Below are 26,159 nucleotides of genomic sequence, written 5' to 3'. Positions count from 1 at the left end.
TGGAGTGCAGACACGATCCATAACGTTTATAGCTGTACATCTCACTGTTGGGTCTCGGTCACTTTAATCTAAGTAGTCACTCAGTGACCTGGCACATGCCCTTATAGGTCGCTTCCTTTTGGAACTGCTTAGCGGTATGAGCTGCAGGTTTGAAATATCTGAACACTCAGGAAAGAGCTACTGATTCAAATAATGGCAAATTCAATTCCAGCTTGTGGTTCTTTCAGCCAAGACCTTAACAACTCGAGCTCCGTTTTTTTCTGCGTGGACAGGCACCCTATGGCACTTTATATAAAGAGCAGGGGTTTGCCCTGGAACCTGAGGCCAAAATTTTCCCTTATTTCCACCCCCAAGGGGTATATATAAAGCATTTATGAAGCACTATTGACTATAAGACACTGTGGCTATTTAAAATGTGATCACCACCAGCAGATGGAAGAGGAAAACCCAGCCCTTAGCTTGGCTGCCATCCTACCACAACAGGAACAGTTTTGTAGGGTTCCATTTACTGCCCAAGCACCGTCCAGGCAGCAGGACATTTGTCAGGACAATGGGAAGGGATCGGAAATGCCTCTTTATTGCTAATATGTGGTAGCCCCCATTACATGCTGGGTGCTTTCCAAATGCTAAAGGACAGCCCCTGTTCTGAAGAGCTTGTCATCGAAAGGCAGAGGTCAGAGGGAGGGAAATGACAGACAACTTAGATGCAATTTATATATATATATAAAAAAACAGCATAGTCGGTTGGTTGATTTGGGGAGTTTTTTGCTACCTCAGTGGAGGCTGTCTCCTTATAGTGTATCCTAGCGGTCATCTACCTCTTGGCACTATCAAGGAGTTTAACTGGGGCAGATTCTACCCCAGAGCGAGTAGTGACTTTGGCTCTGTCTTCATTACAAACGCTGCTGGAGCACTTCAGTGTAAAAACTCACTCCAGCAACGGGAGGGGCTCTCCCATCGCTGTAGCTAATCCTCCTCAGTTTGCAGTGGGTAGGTCTACAGAAGAATTCTTCCTTTGACCTAGCACCATCTACACCTGGGGTTAGGTCAGCTTAACTCCGTCACTCAAGGGTGTGGATTTTTCACACCCCAAGTGACATAGTTGGGTCGACCTAACTTTTTAGCGTAGGCCTGGCCTGCGTTATGTCAGCTTGTGGAAGAAGGTTCCACTCAGTATACGAGCATCAGAATCTGGCTTTAGATTAGCACTGGTGTAAAGTTCTGTGGTGCTCAAATCACAGGCATCTTGGAAGTGTCTGAAGTATCATTACTAGCACAACCATGCAGTGCAGAACCAGACATGACAATACTATCTTCTAGCTGGATTGTCTTCCAGAGAATCAGACCACAATGTCCCAAGGTTACAGAGAAGGGTGGGGGAAACAAGGCCTCCCTTAAGCCAACAGAGAGGAAGGTAAACCCGAAGAATTGGTATGAAGTCTGGTTGGCTGATTAAGATTCAGAATGGTTGTGATGTTAGGCTGAAGGAAGGTAACAAATAGAGTTTAAGAGGAGGACAGAATTTTTGCTGACGGGAGTTTTTTGGTTTCCCTCCACACCGCCACATAAGCATGTCTGATGTGCGCTCATCCGTAATGGCCTGTGCATGCTGCTTTCAAATCTCCGCAGCCTGTAATTACGAGATACTGTCGCATCTCTCGAGTCCGCTGAAAGAGCAATGGTCACCCTGTGCAGAGGCTGAGCTAAGGAGCCTGTTTTCAAAGTGGGAGACCATTATCTTTGGACAACGTTCAGTGCCAGTGCCCATGCCTCATTCTACCAAATGATTCAAATGGAACTTAGCGCTGTGAAGGGGGAAGTTGGCTGGAGAGCTCAGGGAGCCGGAGCCTTTCACCTGTAGGGCTCCAGTTCACTTCCAGCTCAGATTGACTGACTGAAAGACGTGATGCTCTCTGCCAGCTGTTCAGTGACCTACGTGTAAAGAGTTCAGTAGGTCTCATTTCAGTTCCCAGCAACAAGGTGTTGATATCACAAGTAGTGCCAGCCCATCCACTGCAGCCAGTCTACAGCAGAGACCAGGAACGGAATGGGCCATAAGATAGAACTGTCCTCTTATCCCTAGAGGAGGTCCCACTGGGCCTTTCTGGGAGGAGCCTGCGGTCCCTGGACCAGCGTGGGTCACCTTCAGGTTCCAGGGTCGTCAGTGCATCACCTTTCACCAGCACGACATTCAACTGAAAAACCAGAGAGATGAAAGGGGGCAAAAAAATGGGAGAGCCACTCGACTAAGCCTCAGGCAGCTTATTTTAGATGCTGCCACTGACAGCAGTGACTGCAGGCCATCCAGTTGGCTCCCAGGACAGGCACACCCTGTAGCACATCTGCAAATAATCTGTTTTCTGACCGCCTGGTACTTTCCTTTATTGGGTATTAACTTTTGAGGGGGAGCCAGTGAGGTTCAGCCAGCTGGGAATGTAACACCAATTCCATTTGGTATAACGAGGCAATTGCCCCTCGAGGAACGCAGCGGTGTTTCAGCGAGGAACGCAGCGTTAAATGCATACCTCATCATCTCTCTCTCTGATCCGGCTCTTTCTGCTTCTCTCTGTTTTATTCCCATTCTTTCTTCTCCTTTCCACCTTGTCTATCCACATGGACCATGAAGGTCTCTTGAAAGGTAGGACCCGTGTGCTGCCAGAAGTCCGGCACATTTTAGCTTTTTCTTTGAGCCGTTTGTTTCTTTCATAGCTGAAATACACCTTACCCTTTGCCCCTCCACCTAACATATTAAACAACAGTCATCTCCCTCACACCAAGATTTTGGGCACTTCATGTCCAGCAAGTTGCATTCCTCCTGAAAAACATTCAATGAGTTGGGAGCACCTATCAGAACCAGTTAGATTCTAAGGGCCCAATCTGCAACCTACATTTATGTGACTAATCCTTATTCATGCAAAAAATCCAGCTAGCTTCAGTGGGACCAATTGCACAATTAAGGACTACTCATGTGGGCCAGGGTTGTGGGATCAGGTTCTGAGGGAGATGAATTAAGAATCCTCAAGTCAGCTGCTTGCATGATGCACCTCTGATGTACTGACCACAAGAGGCACTCAGTCTATGCACTATGCGGAGGAGCTGAGGGAGTGAAGACAACAAAACCACAAGCAAAAAGATATTAGGCCAAAACAATCAGTCAGTTATACATATTGAACAGGATCCTAGAAATCCCACCTCTCTCTCTCTGACCCACGTCACTCATGATAACGCTTCCCAAACGGTGCTGAACTGGGTGCTCTTATTTTCTAATCCACACATCCAAAACCATGAAAGGCCATTTTAATGGGATTAAGTTGCATCAACGTGCTGACAACTCTACACATCACGTTCCTAATGCACTAACAGGACACAATAGAACCAAGAGAGAGGCAAAGCCAGAGGGTGAGTTTGGAAAACTTCCTTGCCCTGGCATCTGGCCCTGCAAACTCCACCTGAGAAAAACTTTTGATCCAGATCCCATTTTATCTGACCCCACCCCAAACCTTGGGAAAGGAGATTTCAGATCAACTGTTCTGGTTATTGCCACTCTCTGCTTATGTTATTGGGCTTTCTAAAGGGTGGCACTGCTTGCAGATTTAAATTCTTAACAAAGAAGCTGCTTGTAAAGCTACCATGTTAATTCTTAGTGTGATGCCAATTAACACAAGGCCGCAAGCATTGCTTTTGTTATGCTACTGGATTTACAAAGTGCTGTTACAAGGTAATACGATTGAGAGCGGCAAAATGCTCTGTGGGACACCGAATCCCTCCTACATTACGGGGCACTGAAACTATCACTTACATGGCATAGGATAGATTACATGACCTAATAGGTCATTCCCATTGCTAAGCAGCGCTAAGCTCTGTGGGCCAAATGGCAGCTCCCAATGTCTTCATAGGAGGAGGAAGTTGACTGTCAAATGCTACAATCTGAATCTAAATTCTCCGGGGCAGGAATGGAAAGGAAAAGTGAAAATAGCCCTCAATGGTTTATTTCCCATCTCTGTATTGAAATGAGTTGCGTTGTGACCCAAGCTTTGCCCAACGCTGTACCTGCAGAGCAACCATTTATCACTCAGTTGTTGCTTTGATGGCTGTAGAACATTACAAAAGAGCCCTCAGGTCTTTGAGCTTATTTGCTACAAGTAAGGAAGGTGCGTTGTTTCCATTGAGAGCACAATACCCTAAGCATAGCATAAATGCTGCTTTCAATGAGGTACTGACCGAATGTAGGAAAGCTACAGAAAATTCCTCATTTTTCTTTTAAATGCTGGATCTTTTTTTAGATTGATGACTCAGCAAAAGCAACTTTGGACCATTCCAAATTTTTCCTACATTTTAGCTAGACAGAGACCGACCACACACACACACACACACACACACACACACGTAGGCCAAGAAATAATGTTGCTTATTGTGTAACACACGTAGGCCAAGAAATAATGTTGCTTATTGTGTAGCAAATTTTGAAGCAGACAGTTTTGAGTTTGAAAAGACCCACTAAGAGAAAAATTAAATTTGACATATAGGATTTCAGTAGAGGTAGCATATGGACTGGACATATGAGATCAAATATGGACACATTATCAACGGATATGAAAGGCATCTCTTTCGTATATTGTAGTCCATTCACATATTATTCATGTGTATGAGACACCCGTCCTTACTATAAAGGGGAAATGCAACTTTTCCCCTGATTTTTGAGAGATATGTCTCTTAAAAGTGTTTTTTCTATGGGCTTTATTCATCTTTCTGGTAGAAAACAATATAGTTTCATAGTGTAAAATGTCAGAAGTGTTAAGGATGAAGACTCAAACGGATTAGCCTCAAATATGAGATGAAATTACTGGAAATAAACTCCGAGAGGTAAATTTCCACAGGTACTTGAGAGATGCACAGATTTTGGCACCCTCCCTGTACTCCCCCCCTGCAGTACTTTGAAAAAACCAACCCCCACTTGCATGTGGGCGTGGGTATCTAAAGGACAGATTATATCTGTGCCAGAGAATCTGAAAGTGAAACTCACTAGACACAAAAGTGGAACCAACTATTTTACTGTCCAAGGATGACTGAAATGCAAAAAGTAAACAGAGAGGGTAAACAATTAAAAGGGAAAAAATTGTAGTGTTCTTCCCGATTGATCGATCAAAGGGTTATCTATAAGCTAGGTAAGGACATTTGGTTTCCTGAACAAAAATAGAATAAAAACGAGGCTGGGTTTTCAAAAAAGCCAAGTGTGCGAACTGCCCATGCAGCTGGGTGCCTGACAGAGGCAGGCAATTACTGCAGCTGCATTTGCATAGCAGGGAAATTGTGACTAGCCATTCGCAATCACAGCGGCCTGATTCGTTTGCACATTTGAATCTTGTAAGCAAACACACTGGATTTTATTTGAGAACCCAGCCCCCAGTTTTTAACAGTGTCCCTTAAACGCCACCCTGCCAATTCTTACTGTGTGTGTCTGTCTTCTGCCACCCAGCGATGAAGACAACAAGGAACCGCCAGGCAGCCACACCTCCTTGGACGGCACAATAAAGCAGGAAAGCGACGATAGCTTGGTGGATTATGGAGAGGGGGGCGAAGGGCAGTTCAACGAGGATGGCTCCTTTATTGGCCAATACACAGTCAAGAAGGACAAGGAGGAGACAGAAGGCAACGAGAGTTCAGAAGCCACATCCCCCGTCAATGCTATCTACTCCCTTGCGTAACAAAATACAATGAAACCACAACGACAAATATATACATAGCCATGGTGGTCAAACCGCCGCCGCCAACAGGAACCCGAGTATGGAAAAAAAAAAAATCCCAACGAAAAAAGATCAAACAAAACCAGAACAGTCCAGGTGGTCACCAGTGCCATCCTATCCTGAGCAAACAAGTGAACAGCAAGGATTTATGGGGTGCTAATGTGTTGTAGCTGTAGCTGAAATCTGAGCTGAACCAAAGGGGCCAGAGAAAGAGCAGGACACACAGGTTCTACACCCCGGGCTTCAGAACTTGGATCGCCAACCCCTCCCCATGTCTTCTTTTTTAGATAACACAGCACTCTCTTTGGTTACTCGTTTACACTGCTGAGGTTTCTGGTTTTTTTCCTTTTTAGGTTCAAAGTTATTTTTTGGAGAAAGGTCCCAAATCAGAGAAAGGGGGATTGGGTCATGAACCCACACAAGGAAGCAGGAGGGGTCAATCAGCTAGGAATAGAAACAACATGTTACTGTATTAACAGGACGTTCTCTGTGACTGTAGTTGAGATGGACGTCTTTACAGCCAGCACCTCGCTCATAACACCGCCAAAACAAGTCAGCACCACAAAGACCCTTCCTGTAAGGTGAAGCAGCATTGCGCTGAACCCCAGAGGAAGACTTTGCTCATGAGGTTTTCATTGGTGCAGTTGGATTTGTGTTATACCTCTTATTAATGCTAAACATCCACATTGGGTTCTGTCACCAAGGAACCGATGGGTGAGGTTACCCTGCATCCATGCTACTTAGCAAAGTATTTTTGTTTTTTTTTAAGGGATGTTGGGGAAGAAATTTAGGACTTGATTAAAGACAGACAGATGCAGCTCACCACCTGACTCCAAGCGACTGCTAGCCACTGGATAATTATGTGGGAGATTCTTATTTTATTCTTTATTTTATAAGAGAAAAATATAACCCCACAAACCCCACTACTTTTAAGGAAGAACCCATAAATCAGTGGAAAGCAAAGAGGAAGGACAAGTATTAACATACGAAAAAGGGACTAAGGGTTGATATCATATATCCAATCATGAAAAGATGACACCTAACAGCCGTGGGGGGTAGGTAAAAGAACAAATTATATTAACCCAGAATTGCAGCTGCTGCTGAGCTCCTTGAAAGTTTCAAGGATGTCCAGGCCTGTAAATGGCAAAGACACAGGACATGGGATCTCCTTCCACATTATTCTGATCAATAGGGTGTCATTCAGTTTCTCAGTTAAAAATCTCCTCTTAGGCTGGTGCAGCGGCCTTTTGCCCTTCGATCAATCACCCCACAGGAGAAATTACCATGTGCTTAAGGCTGCATGTGGAATTCTCACCCATTTTGTTATTTACATATCAAGACAACTCAGTTCAGCTAACCTGCTAATACGCTGTAATAACATGTCTTTATAGGAAGTTCTATCATTACAATGCTCTTCCATATGCCTTATACAGCTTCAAACTTCCCCTGAAGTTTAATAAACTAAGAATATTCACCCACAGCTTAAGCCCCTGACGTGATGGTCTCTAATCTGTCAGTCCACTAGGAATAAGGATGCTTGTGCAGCCCTTCCATCTGAGAAAGCATGGATCATTGTAGAAGACAGAGTTTTATAATAGACCGTACTTAGTGGCAAATGCCATTTGTCTTCTCCCCATCTCGTGCACATGTGAAACCAAAGGTACCTTTGCTGAGAGAGATCAGATGACTTCAGACAGTTTCACAGTTATACAACGTTAGGCAGGGTTTTTATTTTTTACTGAAGAAGATGGTTCTGTTGGACATAATGGACTAAATGCTGTAGGATTCATACAATTGTTTTAGCTTTCAAGCTATTTTGCTACAAAGACATCTTGCTCACAAAGATGTTTTTACTAAAAGGGATAGTTTAGACACATTTGCCACATTCTCTAAAGCTGCCATGATATATAACAGCTCAACTATTTTGCATTTCTAAGAAAGAAACCCAAACTAGGTCCATTCCTGTGCAACATACTCAGTCAAACAAGCAAAGAAACAGGAGGGAGAGTTTAGCTGTGGCAAAGAAGTTGGATGCACCATGTGATTCAGAATGGGTCATAGACTGCTGATAAAAGACTGCCAAAGCTGCCTCCTATCCATAGGGTTACTCCTGCTAACATGGTCTAAGCCACAAAGGAAATCACCTGCCATGGTAGTTAACTTTTTCCTTTAGAGGGAGAAAAATCATAACCATCACTCTGTTACTGTCAATGTAAATGCATTACAGCCAGAGGCTTAATTTTAATGGACTCAGCTGGCATTGTTCCATAGCGAGGGGAGACCGTAAACCACTCACTTCCAGGGAAGAAAGCAGCCACCTCTGAGCAGTTTATAACACACTAGGCCAAATTTCAAATAATGCTGAGTTTAAGATGGTGTGGTGTACACATCTGGGATCATCATCAAAAGTGATGCTGTACATGCAGGCCAAATCACCAGTGTAACAGCCTCCCCACCCACCTAGGATCATCACAGGGAACGTACCTAGGAACCACCAAATCACAGGCCTCTGTCATTTGATCTAAAGGAGTGCCTCCATTGGCGGGTAGCAATAGGAAGTTCTTATCCTCCCCCTGGACCAGCCACTAGAGGGGAATGAGACATCATTGGCCACCGTATTACACCTACACCCTATGGAGCTGCAAGGGTGCAGTGAGAGCAGCCTGGCCTGTGATTCACACCCACTATGTTCTGTCCCCTGTGAATCACTTTACTGAGCCACCTACATAGCATCTGTTTGGAAAAGGAAAGAGAAGTGCTTCGCTTTGTGGCTATTTCACATATTGCTCACTAAAGCCACCATAACATTCCTAGATCAGCAGAGACTAGAGAAGGTTACCTCAAAAAGACCAGAGGAGTCAGGTTCCTTACACTCAGCATACTGACCCCTGACACCGTGTTGCTTGTTCCTTGAGTCACCACCAAAGGAAAAAAGATGCCTATGTAGGATGAAAGGGACAAAATGTATCCCTGGTTTAACTCCACTCAAGTCAATGTTACACCAGAAATTGATCTGAATCTAAAAAAGAAAGCCAAGCACAGAGCACACATCCTTTATGGAGAAGTCCTGTATGATTTACCAAGGATGAAAATAAGGGTCTGTAGAAATGGAGTCGGGATCTCTGGAAATTGAAAAGCTATAGGATACATATAGAAGAACAGTGGTATGGGGGTTTTTTTTGTTTTTTTTTGAAGCAGCCTCTAAAATAGGGGTTATCCACCTTTTACTTTCTGAGGCCAACATGCTGTCAAAACGCCACGGCCCAGCTGGGCCACCGCACCTGTTTTCCTGCATATAAATGCCAGGGTCGGCGTTAAGGGGTAGCAAGCAGGGCAGTTGCCTGGGGCCCCACACTACAGGGGAGACCACAAAGCTAGTTGCTCAGGCTTTGGCTTCAGCCCCAGGTGGTGGGGCTCAGGGCCCCTGGCTGCAGTCCTGTGCAGCGGGGCTTCAGCTTTCTGCCCTGGGCTCGAGCAAGTCTAATACCGGCCATGCTTGGTGAACCACCTGAAACCTGCCCGTGGTCCCCACAGGGGGCCCCGGACACCTGGTTGAGAACCACTGCTCTAGAGTTTTGCAGCAGGCACACATAATTCTCTGTTAAATCTAGAGAGAGGTTGACAAACTTACACAGAGCATAACATTTCCTATTATATTCCATAGGTCTTTTCCATAAAGGTTTATTAGGTGTTTCCCTGCAGTCATTGGGTACTAGTAGCGAACTCATGGCTTGCAAAGCCATCTGACTGCAGGCTAATTAGAATTTTGGTGGCTAAGTTAATACGTGTGCATGACTTCTACCAGACCTTACTGTAAAATTACCACAGTGGCCCTAGAGCTATTAACACACAATGCCTGCATCAAATATGTTTTTAGTTGGGTAGATTATAAGCTATTCAAACAACCTATGGAGTTGTACTGCAGGAGACATATTGCAGGAAACCGTCATGCTCTGTCTCCCCCGAGATGGACTGGATGAGCTAATAGGTCTTGTTCATCTATAATACCTGGCTGTCCAAAGAGGTCTGTGCAATGCAAACAATGCAGATTCTCTCTCTTTCACCCTCATGGGGGATTCATCCAAGTCACCGGGCTGGTCTGTGCACCATGGCCTCAAGTAGGCAGAGTCCATCAGCTACGGAGCACTGTCAGGTGCCCAGGGCATATGCTGCGCTGTGCAGCCAGAGGTGCACACTGCTCCGATTCTGAAGGTCAACCAAGCACCCCACCCTGTGGTGTGTCTGACCAACTGAGCCATCCCGCCTGTGATGCCAAAAGGACATAGAAAGAACATTGCACTGTCCACTCCTCTAAGCATGCCCTCTGCTGGTGAAGGCGGCATTTCCCCTAAACAATCTGGTTCTCCATCCAGACGCAGGCAGCGCTTTCGACTGCCCTGTCACTCAAGCTACGTCCTGCATTGTTAAACTGGCAGCTCTTTCGTTAAAATCTGTAATTGGTGGAAGACACGAGGAACTAGACAAGGGCCTGAACCAAAATCTCAGATCTGAGTACTCTCAGAAGCCTGGGAAGAGTCCACATCTGGATCCAGACTTAGCAAGTCTGGACTCTCTTCTGTGACATGGCGAACTAAAACCATATATATATTTTGGGGAAGCTTAGCTATACACTCCATTGCTAGAGACCCACTGTACCCAAAGCCAGGGAAAAAGCTCTGTAGCTGTTTGAAATGTGGCCTTAGGAGAGCAAGCTGCTGTTTCTTCTCCAGCAGATCCTAAACACAGCAATGTGCATAAATAATGAGGGAGAAACAGGGGCTACATATGCATGATATTGAGGCTGCTCCTAATTTTCCTTAGAGACAGTAAACATGGGAGTTGGATCGATTGTGTTATGGAATAACAGCTCACACTCTTGAAATCCTGATTTCAGAAATGCTATTGAAGTCTAAATTGCCTGGAAGCTACCTAGGCCATCCCACTCCTCACACCCACACATTTCCCCCTTCCCGTATTTCGACCCTGCAAAAAATGACCTGGAGGTCAACTGTTCTACTAAGTTGCTGACCCCAGAGATTGATCGGCCTATTATGAATTGTGTTTAAGTGACTAAACAAGATGCAACCCATTACTTGGTAGAGACATCCTGCTGTAGATATTCTGGGGGGACTGGGACAGATAAGAAGGTGGGGGAAGCATTATTGACCTTCATTAGGATTTTGTCTCTTGTTACATGCTTTACCTGACCAGCAGCACTCAGTCGACCCATCGTGGCCTTTTCCCATCCACGCTAGCAGCTGTCCTGACCCGGGAAGAATTCTGAGGCACTGAATTCATTTCCTGGAATGTAGCCAGATGTGAAGGGCGTGTCCTAGCACAGCAGTGATTGCCACCTGTAACAACGTACATTGCACCAGGTTAATTCTGTGCTAGCAGCAAAAGATTTCACTGAAGCAATAAAAAAATAAAACCTTGTAAAAATGAAAAACCTTTTTTGTTTCATGCATTACAACAAACCACTTTATTACAGGAAATAATAATGCTTTTCCAATTCTTAAAAACTGCACTATATCAGTGGCTTTCCCTTTGCCCAGTAATGCCCGTCTCTCCACGTGTTCTTTTTAATTGGGCATCATTCTCAGATTGTGATGTCAATTGCAGTCTGAACCCGTGTCGAATCTGCAAAACAGATTTCTTCCTTTGCACAACTGAGTTTTATACATTCATTTCCACAGCTAGTGTTGGAAAGAAAACATTGGACTACTCTGGTTTTCAATTTTTTGTTTTGTTTTTCATTTGTAAATATTTAACCCCCATCTCTGTCTAAAACCTCCTGGTCATTCTAATACATTCTACATATTTATTTACCTTTTTAAAAAAGAAAACAATTATTTTGTGTTAATCTACTTTCCCCCCCAGTGATAAATGCATATCTGAGACTGTATAGAAAGGCTTACAGCAAGACGATAGAGAAATGTTTAATATATGGACTTATAAACGGACTGCATGAGCAACGAAAAAGGCCAAAATATCCAGTTATCTTTCTTTGAGAGGGAAAGGGGGGGAGAATCGCTGTAAAAACTTGATTTTTTGTATAGAGAACACTAAACATATAATAAAAACATTGTTCAAAACTGAAGCTGAGCCTGAGATCTGTTTCCATCCCACTCCAAAGGGGAAACATGGCCCCCATTATGGCTCTGATGTTGCTCAATAAGGATCAGATTGTTACCTGGGGTCGGGGAGTGTGTATAAGAGAGCATAAAGTGCCCCTTATTCCCCTGCACTCTCTACCTTTATTGCCGGTAATAAGAATACCACCTAGCTCTTCTATAGTGCTTTTCATCAGTAGAACTCAAACTGTTTTATGAAGCAGGTCAGTGTCATTAGCCCCAGTCTAGAGAAGGAGAAACTGAGGCACAGAGTGGGGGAAGTAATTTGCCAAAAACTAGCCAGCTGGTCAGTAACAGATCTGGGAATAGAATCCAGATCCTCCTGAAGCTCAATCCCGTGCTTGGTCTAGCAGGCCACCCTGCCTACCGGAGTAGATGCACTCTCCGCAGGGCCACTTCTCTCCTTCCCAAGCAAAGAGAGCAAGCAAGCACGCACAGGGAAATCCCATCCCCCACAATGTTCCAGCTGGGCTAGCATGGCAGGGAAAGCAATCTGCACTAAGCAGAGAGCTAGCATGGGGTACTTCCCTCATGCAGCAAGGAGAAACCAGGGACCGGCTAACACTTCTGAATTGCGCAGCAGGTCTGCATTTCAAACAGGGGGTGATATACCCACGTTGGCTCAGATCAAGCTAGCATACTAAAAATGGAGTGTGGCCACAGCGGTGCGAGCCGCAGGAGGGGCTAGCCACCCTGAGTATATGTCTAGCGTCTTGGAAAGGTATGGCCTGGAAGCAGCTAGCCTCTCTGCCACTCGCATTGAGCTATTGTGCTAAAAGTACCTTAGTCACGGCAGTGCGAGGAGCGCGGGGATGTCCCCTTCAGCTGGGCATCCCAGGCTTGACTTGCAGACATACCCACAATCTGCTCCTTGGACAGTGAAACATGACAAAGCTACAACTGCGCCTTAAAGACGGAACTGCGTCACCCCTCATCCTATTGACTAGTGCCTCATCTCACGGGCAGTCCCAGGGATTGCAGTGGGACTTGCAGTACCCTTAGGTTCAGCTCAGGAGGCGCGAAGGGGGCCTAACTGGACCCTATGTTACTAGGGCAGGCGAACTGTTCTATTTGACGAGGTGGGTGACCGTATTAGGACAGCCACACGTCTTTGGTGGATTTGGGGGGCACCATGCCAGAGGCTGTTGAGATTCCATCAGCCAAAAACATCTGCTGCTGTAACCCGCTGTGCCAGGCACGGAAGCCATGACCAAAACAATGTGATGCGCTGCTGGCTGAAGACCCCTCCTAGTCCCTTTAATGCCTAGGTCACTGCTGTGCCTGAGAACGAAACGCATAACAGAACGCACACGGGAAGCTCCACATCACGTTGTGTGGCTTATGTTACGTGGACAACCTGAAGGACCATCAGCGTCGTCCTTGTGCTGGAGAGCGGCACGGCTACAGACGGGCAAACCTCATGCTCGCCCCGAATGCTCCCATCCAGGGGTGCTGCAAGTACAGGTTTAGCAACACTGCTCCCTGCCTTTCTGCCCTGTCAGGGTGGTGTTTGCAGGATGCTTTCCCTTTGCAGACAGAAGAAAGTTACAGCACAGGGAAGTCATTGATGATCCACAACTGAACGGATTACCCCGGACATATTAGCTACTGGGAGAGCAGGGCCCGGGGGATGGTAAATCTGTATGGGCCCCAGGGATGGCTTGGATTAAATTCCACCTCCCATCTGCCCTTCCGGAAAATTCCATTAACAGATGTTGAAGCCAACAGATTGGAAGGATCCCAGTCCTTTTGAGAACGGGCATTCGCCACAGTGCTGCTCTCTTCAAATTCTTTCACATGCAGCTGTTGCAGCCCTCGGGCAATTTCCTTTTACTTGAACGGGTTACTAGCTGCCCACTGACTGAAGTTTTGGAGGAACAGACAATTCATTCCAGGTTATTGGGAAGATGGTAGAATGGGGCTCTTTAGTCAGATTGCAGGGCTCAATCACTTTCAGCGCATCAGAACTTTCCCCTGGCACTCATGAGAGGAGTGTCCATAGGCTAAAGCCAGGAGTGCTGTTCCTTGATGATTTGGGGTTGGGAGCAGGGATGGGGGGAGGCACAGGAGGCCCCGTAAGAACTCTGTTGTACCAGCTTGGTCTATACTGGGGAATTTGCCCAAGTTCCCACCACCAGGATAGCTGCAAATCTCTAACATGGACAGGCAAAGATTGCAATTTGCACTGGTTCCACCCACCCCAATTTCAAGATGTGATCATCACTGGTGCAAATAGCAACTTTGCAGTAAAGGTTTGAGAGTTTACACCGGTGTAGCTGCTCCAATGGCTGGAATCCCTAGTACACCAAAGGCCTCAGGGACGTTTGCAAACTGCACCTCGCCTGGAGGCTTGACAAGTGTATCTCTCCCTGGATGGCAAAAGCTTTTCCTGTGCTGTCTTTTTTAATACACTTGTTGGTATTTTTGGTTTAAATGGAAGGAAAAAACCTCAGCCCTGTTCTCGGAGGACAGGCATCCGCACCTCAGCAACCACCACAGCTAAGTCCCTCTGCTGGGCTCAGAAGCCAAGGAAAGAAAGGGGTATTGAAATTTAACTCTCCATTCACCCCTGGTGTGGTGGGTTTCTCCAGAAGAGCAGTGAGGCACGTGGCCTGGGTGGTGCAGTGCAGGGGAACCTTGCTCTGCAGTTCCCAAAGCTGGAATAGTTCTGTGGATTTAAAAAAAAACAAAAAACTGTCCTCTTATGTGCAGGGCCCAGCACAATGGGACCCCACTCTCAACTGGGGCCTTTAAGTGCTACCACAATATAAATAATAATAAAATAACTTCAGTCCCCAGGGTTACCAAGCCAGCTTCCAGCCTGTCTCAGTTTCACCCTCAATCATAGCAACAGCACAGGAAAGGAAATGTCCATTGCTCCTATAGTCACTGCTGTCCCTCATTAAGGGCCCAGTCCCGCAGTCCTCAGTAAAGACTCCCACTGAAGTCACCTATTGTAGGACTGAGCTCTGGCTGGTTTGTCTGACAAAGATGGAGGAGGGAGGGCTGACTATCCTGCGTGTGTGGTTACTATCCACCAAGACATGGATGGAGCGGTCAACCACGTGGCAACCCCCTTTGGCCAAAGGCAGAGTCTTTTCTTTGAGTGGAAATCACTGCACAATATTTATTTGCACAGTGTGGACAATAAAAAGTCTTATTTATGGTGCTCGAGTCCCACCGGCATGGTAAGGATATGTATACTTTGTATGTTATGCTAGCAGCATGAGCATCAGAATTCCCAGCTTCCATAACTGGCTCATGAAATATTATTGTTGGTAAAACTTGGCAGAGAAGACAGATCCGGGAAAAAATATAAATACATACATAAAACAAAACGGCACGACAAAGTTTCCTCATTGTATGTGTCCTGGAGAAAAAGCTACCTGTACTCATGCACATGTAGGCAGTGGCTGATTTTTCAGAAAGATTCATGCCATAAATCAGAGGGAAGGATCAAGCGCTAGAGCAATAAGCTGCTTATGGACACATAGGAAGATGCTGTCTGGCACTTGCCCAATTTACAGCAGTTTTTGTTTTCAAAGTTTTAACAATTCCCAAGTGCTTCAGTCCTGCATTGTATGGAATGAGAGCCTACAACATGCAGGGCCAGGTCCTCCACTGGTGTAAATGGGTGGGGCTTGGCTGCCTTCAATGACTTTCTCCAGGATAGAGGACTGGGGCCAGCCCATATAATGCGAGATTATAGCGTTTTGAAGACAAAACTATATGAAGCATGGTGACAACACAGAACATAGCAGGAAGCTTTTATTCAAACTTTCCCATCATCATTAATTGTCCTAATCGCTCCCTCCCGTCCTAAACGGGTAGGAATACTAGGCATAGTACCATATTGAAACAGACCAGCCTAGGTGTCTGCCATCTTTTCTCTGGTGAGAAGTCTCAGGTCAATGCCAAAATGCAATGTGCCTACCGGTATTTATGCAGTAACTTGCCACAAGGGGAAATTACTTCCCGATCCAAGCAGGTGAATATTTACACCCTGAAGTATGAGGATTAAGAGCCTCTCTCATTTTATCCCAACTGCGTATGTATTTCATAGCTGGGCATTTCCTCACATTTGTGTGCCCGTCTTTAGTTCCTTAACATTATTTCAAAATCATTTTTGTAATATTTGAATATCTACAATATTCCCCTCTTATGGGCAAACATTCACGGATCCTAGGTCTTTATTGCACACGTGCACAGTAGTGCATTCGTGTTTAGGGGGTGTGGGTTCTCATGCTAAATGTTCTGTCAGCTTTTCGTACTGTATCAATCCAAACAAGAATGCAAGTTCCTCAGGGAATGTCTCACACCGCATTTGTAAAGTGACACACACTCTTTTGGCCTCTTATAAACAATGAGTAATAGTTTGGGCATTACTGTGTAAAAGACAGTGGATCCTTTTAGCAGCTTTGTGGCTTGCTCAAGTATTCACTGAAATGGATGTGATCAGGCCATTTAGAAAGCTCAATCCATCCTTTGTTATCCACTAAATTGACCCCCGTGTTTTCCAGGCAAAGCAGCGTACACGCTGGCCAAGACTGTCAAGTGACTACACTGACTCCAGCACCTCTATTTTCAGAAACACTGTAAAAGGCCTTATTTACTGTGGACAGGAGCTCAGCGCTCTCTGAAAAGTGGAGCTCTTTAAGGTGTCACAGTTTGAGTGCTGTCTCAGGATGGGCTGGCCCTTTAAGGGATGCAGGCTCAGCCCTTCCTGTGCCCAGTTAGCCCCATCTGGGAGACAGCTAAGGCGAGGTGGTGGCCCTGCAAGTCACCAGGTCCTCAGTTAAAAAGCAGGCAAACAGCTCAGTCAGGAAGGGACCAGCAGGGATATGCCAGGTCAGGGGAAAGGATCTGGGAGGCAGGGCCGGCTCCAGGCACCAGCGAAGGAAGCAGGTGTCTGGGGCGGCCAATAGACAGGGGTGGCACTCCATGCGTTATTGGGGCTACACATCCGGGTCCTTGGTGGCAATTCGGCGGCGAGTCCTTCATTCCCTCTCTTCCTCTTCAGGGACAGCTCAATCGGGTTTTTCTTATTTTCTTTCTTCGCCGCTTGGGGTGGCAAAAAAGCTGGAGCTGGCCCTGCTGGGAGGAGACTAAAGAGGCACAATTGGGCTGATCCCTATTCCTTAAAAGGGCCAGCCCACCCTGTGACAGGCACACAGAGTCACTTGCCAGTGCTGACCATCTTGGCAGTTGTCTTGATTAGGCCCTGATCCTGTGAGATGATGAGTGCCCTCAACTCCTGCTGAGGTCAACAGGAGCTGAGAGCAAACAGCACCCCACTGGAGGCATTCAGCATCTTGCTGGCCTGGGCCCATAATACAATAGACACCCACCAAGCCTTGTGCCCCCTAGTATGTAGCTATCCATGCCCCTGCATGGCCTATGGCACCATGGCGTCAGAGTGTGTGCCAGAACCACCAGGCTCAGGCAGGGGAGGTCTACTGACGCTTAGTTCTACAGCCCGAGCTCCTGAGCCTGGCACCTTCCTGCAGGGGAGCCTTTGTTCATCTCTAAGACGAAGCCATTACAGGCTGGGGAATCTGTGGCATTCAGGTGGGTTACACAAAGAACGAGTCTGCCTAGGGCAGCGTTTCTCAACGACCGGTCCTGGAGAGCTCCCTGACACCATTTAGGAAGGCCCTTCAGAGCACTCGGAGAATAAGTTGTTTTCAAGACAGAGAGCATTGGAGGCATCCTGGGAAAATTGGGGGGGGGGGGGGAATGAATTGCCATCCAAGCAGGGAGGAAGCAAGTCCTCAAAATACCAATGCCTGCCCACTCAGGCCAGTCACATCTCATTGCACTTCAGCCTTTCCAGTGCAAGATTCCTCTTTGCAATGGGTAGCCCTTGGACTGGTGACTCACGCCCTTAATACAGCACCTCCACATGCTGGATTGGCACCCTGTCAGCTGCTTGACAGGCAAGCACCATATGAAATGTTTAGCAAGTGGAAAAGGCCCATTTCACAGAGACGGAATGAAAAGAATCACAGAGAGGCTGTCTGGTGCCCTCTCGGACAGGGAAGGTATTGTGAGAGACGGCTAGTTTCACAGTTATTTTATATCTTGTTCGGTTTTAAATGTTTGTGCCACACACACGTTCCAGCCTAAAACAAGGGTTTCGTTTTCCCCTTATGGCTCAGAGAAGCCCGGCAATAATGGTGAACAGCATTTTCAAATAATTTGCACAGCTATGTTACATCTCATCCAACACTCCCAAAGCACCTCACTAACTGCCTTAGTCACAAAAGCCTCACAATGCCTCTGGGAAACAGGGGAGCATCATTATCCCCCTTTTACAGGGAAAACACAAGGCAGAGACAGGACGGGACTCACTCCCTGTCATACAGCAGCCCTGTGACAGAGCTGGGAGATACCCCAGAGTCCAGACTGTCACGTGCTGTTCTCTAACGAGGCAGGACTCTCATCTGAGCACCAGCCTGGTGTGTATTTCTTATCCACAGGAGGATAGGGGCAAACAGCAACTCCTTTCAGTAGCACCACAGAGTCGGGGCTTGTAATCCATCCACTGAAGCTCAGGTAAAGGGCACATACGTTAAACGATCAGGCCAAATGTGCCCCCCATAGAGGCGCAGAGGGAGAAGGACAGATCCCTCCATTCCCAGCCCCTAACTCTGGTGGGGCAGGGAGAGCATGACAGCCCACGGGCTGGGTGCAGGGTGGGAAGTTGCTGGGGAAGGTGCCGGGAGCAGGTTTCCTGGCCTCTGCTCAGCCAGAGTTAGGGGCATTGCCCATGCCCTGTGCCTCCCCTACTGAGTTGTCCGCAAGCTCTGGGGAGACAATGGTGCTGGGAGTCCCCCCCAGGTTGGGGGGTTCAGAGGCACATGCTCACCACTCTTGTGGCCCCAGCTCCCCAGGAGCCAGTGAGATTGGCTTCCCTGGCCCAGGGAGGTGGGGCTGGAAGTTCCTCCCAGAGGCAACATGTGGGGCGGTCACACGTCCCCCAATTTACATTGTGCCCCTCTCCCAGTATCAGGAGTCACAAGGAGGAGAAAACTCAGGCATGTCAGCAAACATATGGAAAAGACAAGAGAGTCAGGCTTTAAACTGTCTCTCTCCTCCTCCCACACATCAGTCTCTGGGTCCATGCCTGGCAGATGCGGGGGCGAGCAACGCCTCGTCTGCCTCTTGGCCAACACGGTGTTTTTCATCTGTTCCTGTCTTGCCTCCTTGACACTCTGCAGTGCTCTTAGGAGCAGATCCCCAGTGCAAAGCCTTGAAGTGGAGGGGGTGGGGGAGATTATGGGGAGGTGGAAAATTCGATGAACAGAAGAGCCTATTTGGCTAATGAAGCTGTAATTGCTCCGAATCTTGCTAATAGGATGAAAGTATTAGAGCCTCCCAATTCCCCCTGCAGCTGCAGTGGGTGCTCTCCCTGCAAACACCTGAACTCTTCCCTTCGCTCTTCACAATCCAGTATCTAAAATAGCCCAGTGTTGTCGAAACTTAGCTGGATTGGCAGGATTGACGGATCAGCCCAGCTCCCCAAACCCTTTTAGATTTGTGGAGGGGGAAGGGAAAGGAATAGGGGGTTCTCAGCCCTGGACTGCCAAAGTGGAAACGGGATAAAATCTCGGGCAACATCTCACAACACCACTTTGCACCGCCTATCAGGCAGTGTTTAAAGTCGCCTGGAAAGGTGTCTATCAAAATCTGGGAGTAGCAGCTTCAGTAAGACCCTATTTAAAGTGCACCTCTCAGTGACTCTGTTTATTTATTCAGTTGCTTATTTTGCAGGATCTGCTGGGACCTCTGGCAGAGCAGAAGGGCAGGGTGCTTAGCAGCGCTCCTTACCACGGCTCAGAAAACACAACCTGGCCTGCACTCCCCGCGCCATCTGTTCCAGTACGGCAGCATCCACACAAGAAAACTGGAGCACTGGCAACATCCCAAAGCCAGGCCCATGTGGGGTGTTCCCGACAGGGTGGGCCACATCCCCAGGACCTCTGAACGACCCTCTTCCCCCAGGCCAGGTGGAGTGAGCTGGTCCTGCAGGCGCACCGAAGTGCTACAAATCAATGTCACATTTGAGGGGGCCTGGACTCTGAGGGCATGTCTACACCACCAAAAAACCCCAAAACCCTTGCGAGAGCAAGTCTCAGAACCTGAGTCAAATGACTGTGGCTTGCACTACAGGGCTAAAAGTGGCAGGATAGGTATCCCCGCTCGGGCTGGAGCCCAGGCTCTGAGACCCCGGATCGGGGGGTCTCAGAGTCCAGGTTCTGGGCCGAGCCCAAACGTCTACACACCTATTTTTAGGCCCGTAGTGCAAGCCCCATAAGCCTGCCTCACCTGACTCAAGCGCTGAGACTCACTACGGCGGGGGGGTTTCTGTTGTGCTGACGTACTCTCAGCGTAGATGGGCAGAAGAGACAACTGCAGACTGAGCCCAGGGTTTCTCTCATTTCCTTTGCATTCAGTTCTGCTGAAGTCAATTCTGACCTTATCCCCTAGCCACCAACATCGCTGCTCTCCTCAAGGGTGTTTTGCACTCCAAACAGTGAGGACATGGATAACTGGTGAGAGTCAGCTGCAGGTGGACTGCATTCACTCCCTGGAGGGAAAACCACTCAGAAGCTCAGATTTACCATAGAACAGATCAGACCACTGGTCCCATCGAGACTGGTAGCAACCTATTGGCAATGTTTCAGGAGAAGGCAGAAGCAACCAGATCCCTCATCTAAAGTGGAGATGATAATTCTTCCTTACCTTACAGGGAAGGATAATGGAGGATAAAGTCATTAATATCTAGATTCTACAGTGGTGGGGGCCATATGGGACTGCCTATAAGTCACCCCCTTTTGAGGAGAACTCCCTGGATCCTCCAAAATATCAGATGATCCGAGGCAGCAGATCAGTAAAAAAAAAACTCGGCCCACCTTCTCCTGCTGCCTCCATCGTCGATAAAGGAAACACAAGATATTTATTAGCCAGAGGTGACTGATAATGGAACCATTCTCATCTTTTAAATCAATACTGAGAGAGAGACATGCACACATTAGCCACAGTCGCTCTTTATGGCAGGATAACCATACCCACTTCTTCTCTGACCTCTGCCTACCCTCCCGGGAGTCTGGATCAATGTCGGCAGACTGCCTTAAATTACCCCCGTTGGTGGAATGGAAGCTTCAGTCCGTTTCCCATTACTCCAACCACGAGTCATCCTCTCCTCCCCCCAGGGACACAGCGTCAGATGACCACCACCTGAACCGCCCCCCCCCAGCTGATTTGACAGTACTGTCAGCTTGTCACCTCCATGCCAACCAAAACTTTCTAAGAAAACCAAGCCCAGCCCTTTGCAGCAGTGACTTGGGCAGCACTCGTATCAGTGACATTTGCAGGGAGGCGGCGGGTTGGTTTTTAGCTGTGATAACAGGGGAAAACAATTAGGCATCTTCTGTATTCTAGCTCCAGGACAAATTACAATCTGGGCAAATGCACTCTGCCTGAAATTCCTTCTGCAAAGCCTGTAGCGCCACTCATTCTACCTGCTCTGCGAAGGGAGTGAGAACGCCCATATTAAAGAGACATGCTCCCCTGCAAAGGAAGGTGCCCAGATACCACAGGGATGAGCTCAATATCGGAAGCTAGACAGACAGGCAGAGTGTCCCTACACTCAGTAAGTTGCTTCTAGTCTTTGCTGCCCACAAGAGTGGTTTCTCCTGCTCTCTCCGTCTGTTCCATCCCCAGAACAAGCAACTCAGACAGCAGCATTAGCTTCTCCAACACTGCCCGGCCATTGTGCATCAGGCTTGACCTGGAGCAATCTCCGTCTCCATGGCCCATTCAAGACTTTGGCCTCTCTGCTGAGAGAGGGATAATGAGTGACGTGGCCACTAGTCTGCTAGAACCTGAAATGAGACCCAAAAAAGCTTATTTCACTTGGGCCGCACTGAGCTGGCCTGGGGCATCCAGCCCTATCCGCTGTCCTAGAGGAAAACATCCCGTTCGTTTTACAGAAGCTTTGCTTGTTCACCTGCCATGGGCACAACAAAAGCCCCTTCTACCTCCGGCACTCTCAGCTGTACCGATAACCCCTGGAATCACAACCCCTCTGCCTCACCGGTCACCAGGCTCTCCATCTCTCCCTCCAACTGATTTACAGCCCTGGCTTTTGTGGCAGTTGGCTCATGTTTCAAACATTCCATCTGGGTTTCCTCTAGGCTGGTCCCTCCGTTAAACGTAATCGATGGCCTTCTGTTGTGGGATACGGTCCCGGCACGGGGAGGTTGACAGATTCCAATCTGTACTTTTCTGTCTGACCAGCAAAAGCACTGAAGATCATCAGAGAAATCACGTACGCAGCCACGTACGGCACACGTGGCTCACTTGCAGCGACGCTACCAAGTTCTTGCAGCAGGGGAGTGCATGGCAATTGCCCTCCAGCACAACGCTCGAGGCTGGATATGAGTGCATGCCAGGCCGATACCTCAGTGGACCTGAGCGGTAGCGCATCTCAGGGCTCCCCTTCCACTCCAGGGTACATGGTATGTGAGGAGAAGGGGCACATCAAAGGAGACCTACTTAAGTGGGATGCTCATCGTGTCAATATGGCAGGTGGCTCCGGACGCCTCTCTCCCTCCTGACAAGAGTAACTGGTGGCCAGATTCATAGAGTCTGAGGCCAGAATTGCTCATCTCGTCTGACCTCCTGCATAACCCAGGCCAGAGAACTGCCCCACAATAATTCCTAGAGCAGAGCTTCTAGAAAAACATCCCATCTTAATTTAAAAGTTGCCAGTGATGGAGAATTCACCACGATCCTTGGTAAATTGTTCCAGTGGTTAATTACCCTCCCTGTTAAACATTCACACCTTACTTCCAGTCTGAATTTGTCTAGCTTCAGCTTCCAGCAGTTGGATCCTGTTACACCTTTCTCTGCTAGACTGAAGAGCCCATTATTAAATATTTACTCCCCATGTAGATACTAATATAATCAAGTCACCCCTTAACCTTCTCTTTGTTAAGCAAAATAGATTGAGCTCCTTGAGTCTAGCACTATAAGGCAGGTTTCCTACTCCTTTCATCATTCCTGTGGGTCTTCTTTGACCCCTCTCTAATTTATCAATGCGCTTCGTGAATTGTGGGCACCAGAACTGGACACAGGAGTCCAGCAGCAATTGCACCAATGTGGCAGGCAGCTCCACACAGCCCTCCTGCTACTACGGCAAGGCCCCTTGCTGGCCATGTGGCAGCATCAGATGGCTGGCATGCCCTATGGCCTACTCAGCACTTCTCACTTTGACGTTGTGTGTGCAACACGCCATACCTGGGCTGGGCCAGGCCAGATAAAAGCCCCATTACAGACATCACTAAGCAGAGCTGGCCTCCTTTCTATCCTGTGTTACGCCTGCTTCCCCCCCTCGTAGTGGCAAAGGCTACAGGTTACCGCACATCTCTGTGCACGGTATGATGCGCCCATTCTGATCTAGGAGCATTTCACATGCACTTTGCACAGGATGACTGCACGAGATGCACGGCCATGGAGAACGAGATCCTGCATCTGTAAATCACAGTGTAAACTCACAGACTTATATAAATTATTGCTATTGACACTGGAGCAATGGTTAATGGGGGGGAGGGATAGCTCAGTGGTTTGAGCTTTGGCCTGCTAAACCCAGGGTTGTGAGTTCAATCCTTGAGGGGGCCATATAGGGATATGGGGCAAAAATTGGGGATTGGTCCTGCTTTGAGCAGGGGGTTGGACTAGATGACCTCCTGAGGTCCCTTCCAACCCTGATAGTCTATGATTCTAAAGAGAGTGAGCAACCCCTCCTCAGACTGAGGCTATTCGTGCAAAGCACCAGGGTCTGCTGAATGGAATCCACGCACTGCCAAAAGCATTGGCACTGCATGTGTGCAGAGATTTGCTTCAAATCCAGATTCATCACCCTCCCCTGCTCAGCACGGAATGAAACTGCACTTCTGTGTGGGAGTAGCAACAGTGACAATGTACATCTGTCTATGTTATTTCTGTGAAGCCCCTCAGCATAATATACAAGTGCCAGCAATAGACAACACCTGTCAGCCTCAAGGGTCCAAAAAGCCCATCCAGAAACTGATAGACCAATGACAGTAGAACCTCAGAGTTACAAACACCTCGGGAATGGAGGTTCTTCCTAACTCCGAACAAAACGTTCTGTTGTTCATTCAAAACTTTACAACTGAACATTGACTTAATACAGCTTTGAAACTTTACTATGCAGAAGAAAAATGCTTTTAACCATCTTAATTTAAACAGAAAAGCACAGAAACAGTTTCCTTAATTTATCAATTTTTTTTTAAACTTTCCCCCTTTTTTTTCTATAGTTTACATTTAAGACAGTACTGTACCGTATTTGCCTTTTTTTGGGGGGGGGGGAGGGTCTATGCTGCTGCCTGATAGCATACTTCCAGTTCCAAATGAGATGTGTGGTTGACCGGGCAGCTCGTAACTCTGAGATTCTACTGTATACCGACCCACCAAGGAAATGCAGCCATATCTAGGGTGAAACAAAGCAGATGCTTAACAGCACACAGCAACCCGGCACAACAGTTTAGAGCAAGAAGTGAAAAGGAATCTTGTATCCATTTTGAATCTGGAGGAAGAATTTAAGGAGACAGAATGTATACACTTATGTTGAAATTTGGTAGAGACACTGGGTTAACCCCACTAAACTGTAAAAAGTGCTAGGGGATTTTCAATACTACCCTTAGTGCTCAGATACTACAAAGATGGGCCATATAGTACAGACAAACCAATCAATCCTGGGTTTACATTTCATCTGAAAGCATACAGTTAACCTGTGGAATTCACTCTTGCAGGAGTTCAGCCAGTCAAACTCTGGCAATTGGCAGGACCAAGGAATGGATAGATACAGGAGAGGAATACAGAACAAATGCACTCTTGTTTTGTAACATCTTGCTTTTCCCTTTGCAAGAGGACCCACTAAGTTGCAAAACAACTTTCCTCCTTCCCACTCCCACGTGGCTGGAGGACGCCGGACTTCTGGAGTCCAGCCAATCAATACAGAGACACTAATGCATTAATTACTCTTCTGTAATGGCAGGCCATTAATGAATGGACAGACCCAAACTTGATCTCTACATTATTAATGATCCTACACTGGAGCCAGGGAGGGCCAGATGGAATGGATAGAAAGTGAGGGGTGGTCTCTGCAACCTTCCCCAGTCTCCCCTTCCCAATCCAGAAAGGTCCACAGTCTGATTCGAGAGCTGTTTGATTAGCCACCCTAAATTGTGTTGCCATCGGATGGGAGTTCAGGGCATATTCATCATTGCCTAGCACGCCCCGAGGGCTGTGCGGAGAGTTCCATCTGGGAGCAGTGTCCAGTTTCACCGTGTGCTTTGCAGCATAGTGGAATATATTAATTAGCACAGGGGAGTTGAGGGGGCGGCCAGGCCAAAGTCGTGATGCAACTCCGGGTGATAGCAACAGCCAGTGGTTATCATCTACAGCTGTTCGGGCGGGGGGGAGGGGTCTGTGAAGTGAGTCTGGGATCTCAATCTAGCCCCCTCCAGGGACAAATGTCTACATCACAAAACCAACCAGCACCCTTTGAGTAGTCTCAGCTGACAGGCCAAGGATGAATGGGCCATGGAGAGTGAATTCCTGTCTTGCCCTGCGGAGGGATCTCTCCAGGGTAGAAGCGAGGTGGGCAGCCCTGCCCTGATGCCTCTGCTGCACCTGACGCCTCCCGTCTCCATGGCTTGTGGAGAGAAATCACGAGCCTGGTGGAAGCAGACACAGCTCTGTTGAAGTCAGCGCATTGCACCTGCTTGCACCAGGGTCCCAGTGCCCTCTCCCATGCTCCGGCTGTGTAAACTTGTGAACGGAAAGACCTGAATGTGGGGGCAGAGGGTTACTCTGCTTTTATTCTCCTTATTCATCTCATTTCTGATTTGGGGAGGATCAATATTTTCAGTTGCTGGCGGAAAAAAAGGGTTTGAACCTTAGTTCAACCAGGGACTCTGCGCGCAGGTCCCCGGGAAGCAGCGTGCTTTGAAATCCCCCTTGCTCTGGGGTTTCAGTGCCCTTGGGGCATCGTGGAGCAGATTTGCTAACTCATGGGCATCCCTGCCACACTTCATGCAGAACGGTTTTACCTTGATAAATGTCTCACCTCCCCCGGTATCTCTGACAGCTACAAAGGAGGAAGGATGGGCTCGTGGTTAAGGCACTGGGCTGGGAACAGGAAATGTGCGTTCAATTCCCAGCTCAGCCACAGCCTCCCTGTAGGACCTTG

General features: G+C 47.6%; 2 protein-coding genes across 34 annotated transcripts in view; one reads left to right on the top strand and one right to left on the bottom strand.

Annotated features, from left to right (window-relative positions):
- The window catches only part of NFASC (neurofascin), a 187,617-nt gene extending 175,773 nt beyond the window's left edge, over window positions 1–11,844 (top strand). For 27 of the 31 annotated variants that reach the window (XM_078849742.1, XM_078849746.1, XM_073319995.2 and 24 more), the window contains one exon: window positions 5,477–11,844. In XM_078849742.1, coding sequence (XP_078705868.1) covers window positions 5,477–5,705 — 229 coding nt within the window. In that variant the 3' untranslated portion in view covers window positions 5,706–11,844. The remainder of the gene's footprint in view (window positions 1–5,476) is intronic. The other 4 variants (XM_078849751.1, XM_078849749.1, XM_078849750.1 and 1 more) reach the window with 2 other exon arrangements.
- Window positions 1–26,159, bottom strand: part of RBBP5 (RB binding protein 5, histone lysine methyltransferase complex subunit) — a 174,565-nt gene that overhangs the window by 56,658 nt on the left and 91,748 nt on the right. For all 3 annotated transcript variants that reach the window (XR_012155823.2, XR_012155824.2, XR_012155822.2), the window contains exon 15: window positions 10,948–11,098. The gene's annotated coding sequence lies outside the window, so the exon portion shown is untranslated. The remainder of the gene's footprint in view (window positions 1–10,947; window positions 11,099–26,159) is intronic.

This window comes from Lepidochelys kempii, chromosome 21 (assembly GCF_965140285.1).
Source record: "Lepidochelys kempii isolate rLepKem1 chromosome 21, rLepKem1.hap1, whole genome shotgun sequence".
NCBI lineage: Eukaryota > Metazoa > Chordata > Testudines > Cheloniidae > Lepidochelys > Lepidochelys kempii.
Note: the sequence above shows the minus strand (reverse complement) of the source record. Positions and strands in the feature narration are given on the sequence as shown.